The sequence below is a fragment of the Stegastes partitus genome, unplaced genomic scaffold (genome assembly GCF_000690725.1).
Source record: "Stegastes partitus isolate 25-593 unplaced genomic scaffold, Stegastes_partitus-1.0.2 Scaffold1076, whole genome shotgun sequence".
Lineage (NCBI taxonomy): Eukaryota > Metazoa > Chordata > Actinopteri > Pomacentridae > Stegastes > Stegastes partitus.
In genome coordinates, this window is record NW_007578807.1 from 6,622 (window position 1) to 10,217 (window position 3,596).

Consider the following 3,596-nt stretch of genomic DNA (forward strand, 5'->3'; position numbering starts at 1 on the left):
AGTAACTATCTGGACAGATAGTGAGTTTCTGAGGTGTTCAGGGCCAAATACAAGAACCTCAGTTTGTCTGGATTTAAATGAAGGAAGTTACAGGTCATGCAACATGCAGGCTACATAAAATACAGAAATCAAAGAAAGTTTGTTTTCCATTGTAACGTGATCAACCAACTCCAGTCATAGTTTTTATTGTGTCTGTCATGGTTAGCTCCTTACATCTGGCCTCTGAGGACATGTGGCTGCGTCTAGAACGCAGGTCGGCTCTGATTCACTTTATTTGTGAAATAACTCAATGAATTTATCCTTTAATGTGAGACATCAGCTTATAACTACACTTTGATAACACCGTTGGGATAGTAGACGGGTGGTGCTGAAGGCTTTGGACTACTGGTCAGAAGGTTGAGGGTTTCAGTCCCAGAACCACCAGGCTACTGCTGCCTGGACCATGAGCAAGACCTCCCAACCCATCTGCTCCAGGAGAGCCTCAGTGTGGCAGAGATTGACCCTTTAAGGGATCAATACAGTATCCAAAGGGAAATAAAACAGGGCGATAAAACAGAGATGTTGTGCTGTATTTGTTTACTCCGTCTTTCTTGGGTGTGAAGTGGTTTCAGTGAAACAGATGCTGTCCAATCCCACGACGTCTACAGTTAAAGCGCAGCGTCAGCTGTTCCACGTCAGCCTATCAGAAAACACGATAACAGCAGCGCCTCACAAGCGTCGTCTAAGCTGCTCAGCTGTCACACTAAGGGGCGCTTCTTAACTTTCTTCAGCTGTAAATAGAGTCGGCAGGAAACTCCACACGATGCTGTTTCCGAAGCAGCCCGAGTGAGAGACTCATTCCTCAGAGACAAACCCTGAGTCTGTTGGCTGACTGAGCTGAAGCTGGCAGCTCATGACAGCATCCTGGACTGTGAGGAAAAACGTCTTTCACCATCCAGATGACATTATTCCACATGCAGCTTCTATCCGCTGGTGGTGAGACGTGTTTAAAACAGTTGTCTTGGACTTTCTCACTGATAAACTCGGGTTTGATCACATGTCCAGCTGTAGTGTTCCTGCTTTAGTTCAACTACTTGCTGTCAGGATATAATACAGAATGACTGGGATATTATTGCTGTTCTTTTGGTTTCTGTTGTCTGAGCAGTCACCACAATGTCTCTTAAGTCTGTCCCCGTCTCTGTTCTAACAGGATCAGCTTCATAGCTGATAGACCAGGTATGGACCACATCAGGCTGCTCTCGTTCAGTGATGCACACACTCATTCAAACCACACCTGAGCAAACAAACAACGTGACCATGAACTAAGTCTCACCCTGAAACGTAAGCCAGGTGTCTGATATCAGCAGGTATATGAATGCACAGATGGAATCAGGCTCACTTCAGGTGGATTTGGAGACGTTTGTTTCTGTCTTGAGACCTCAGAGCAGCATCTGAACACCTGGTGCTGACCTCTTATCTTATCTTATCTTATCTTATCTTATCTTATCTTATCTTATCTTATCTTATCTTATCTTATCTTATAGCTTCAGCAGTTTGCTCAGCTTGCAGCTGTTGCGCTTCTCTTTGTTTCTTTCTTTTCTTCCCTGTTTGAATGTTTTCTGTGGCGCTCACTGGATGTGAAGCAGTGTGTTCAATGATCATTGAAGATCTGAACAGGTGTCTCTCTGGTCTTCTGCAGCAGTTCTGAACCCGTGTAGGTGCTGGAGGCTCATGTCAGCTTCCTGTAAAAACTACAGAGTTTAAACAGCATCAACTGGATCTTTTTCATTTCTCTTTAAATGAAAAGCTAATGAACCACCTGCAACTAACTAATAAAACATATAATACAAGATGATGATCAAACTAACAGCTGGACAGGAAACACTCATATCAACCAAACACATCTTCTGACTGATTCTGGATCAGCGCTCTAATCTGTTAAATACTTCCATTCTCTCTCCACAGTGGGTGACATTCATGTAAGCTAACTCTCCATCCCTCACTCCGCTCTCTGTCCTAGACCGGGACCAGTTTCCATGTGTTTGACCAGGGACGCTTCGCCAAGGAGGTTCTGCCAAAGTACTTCAAACACAACAACATGGCGAGCTTTGTCCGACAGCTCAACATGTGTACGTACCCTCCTCTTCTCCTCTGATCTCCGTCAGTGTCTTGTCCTGTCTTTATTCCAGAGTTTATTTCTTCTGTCTTGGTGTTTGCTCTTCTAGACGGTTTCCGTAAAGTGGTGAACATCGAGCAGAGCGGTCTGGTGAAGCCTGAGAGAGACGACACTGAGTTCCAGCATCTGTACTTCCTGCAGGGACATGAACACATGCTGGAACACATCAAGAGGAAGGTATGGAGATGAACCAACATCTCAACGACTAACTGAGTAGAAAGTGTGATGAAGAGCAGCTCCGTCCTGTTGTGCTGGAGGATGGCCTGAGTGCAGGGTTAGGGCGACTGAAGCATGTGAATGGTCCACCAGCAACCAGACAAAACTCAGAAAGTATGTTTCATCAGGTCAAGCCAGTTTTACTTATGATGACTGAAACCATAAAGTCACTCACAGGAATACGAGGCTACAGCCTTGCTGGTGGCTTGGTCACTACAATCATCTAAAGAGCTGAACGGAACCAGGTTGTTCCACCTGTAGAAGAGAAAATCCAGAAACACAGTCCAGTGAGAACTGCTTCAGATTTCAGTGTCAGTTTCAATGCAAAAAACAGCTCTGGAAGTCAGAAACCTCTTTATTTAAACCTTCTTTTCAGCCTGCTAGAATGCTGTCATCAATGCAAAAACAAAGCGGATTTCTTTCTGCACTGGAAGCTTAAACGTGGTCGACATGGATCAGTTCAATGCACTTAATGTGTATATATGATATAGAATGTCGTCACTAGTCTGGATGCTCTATACTGGATGCAGTTTGTCTTACAGTAATGACAGTAAACACGTTTCACGCCGTCATAAAGACGTATGAAGAAATGTTAGATGAGGTTCTGACCTGAGCTGCAGAGGTTCGTGGAACGTTGAGCAGAACTGACGTGATGACAGCAGAGCTTCGACCTGAACACAGAGTCAGCCTGCTAGCGCTGACGTGGGGCCGCTGAGCAGATGTTGTTCCTGCAGACATCAGCACGTGTAGTTTGTGGTTTGCACTAAACACCAGCAGCTCGCTGTAAGCAGATAGTTGGTGAGACGTTCAGGTTCTAAATGGAGCGTTGATGAAAACGGGATCACCAAATGTCTGAGCCAAATGTGACAGGACTACAATAAATAGCTGTCAGCACAGTTCACTCAGAAACAGAATCCATCTGATGGTGGAAGTCAGGAAACCACCAAAGTCCTGAGAACCCACCTCTGGGGACAGCCAGTACCTCTGAATAGCTCTGCTGACAGAAGAGGAGCTGGTGGTTCTGTGTCCTTTGTGGGAACATTATCTCCAGAGTTCGGCTTCACTTTGTGTTCGCAGGTGTCCATAGTGAAGAGTGAGGAGACCAAAGTCCGTCAGGAGGACCTCAGCAAGCTGCTGTATGAGGTTCAGCTCCTCAGAACGCAGCAGGACAACATGGAGTGTCAGATGCAGGACATGAAGCAGTGAGTGCACCAGTGTGTGTGTT

At 45.5% G+C, this 3,596-nt stretch overlaps 1 protein-coding gene across 1 annotated transcript in view; it reads left to right on the forward strand.

Moving 5' to 3' along the window:
- The window catches only part of hsf4 (heat shock transcription factor 4), a 19,238-nt gene that overhangs the window by 2,630 nt on the left and 13,012 nt on the right, over nt 1-3,596 (forward strand). The window contains exons 2-4 of the mRNA XM_008295780.1: nt 2,000-2,108; nt 2,205-2,332; nt 3,449-3,573. Coding sequence (XP_008294002.1) covers nt 2,000-2,108; nt 2,205-2,332; nt 3,449-3,573 — 362 coding nt within the window. The remainder of the gene's footprint in view (nt 1-1,999; nt 2,109-2,204; nt 2,333-3,448; nt 3,574-3,596) is intronic.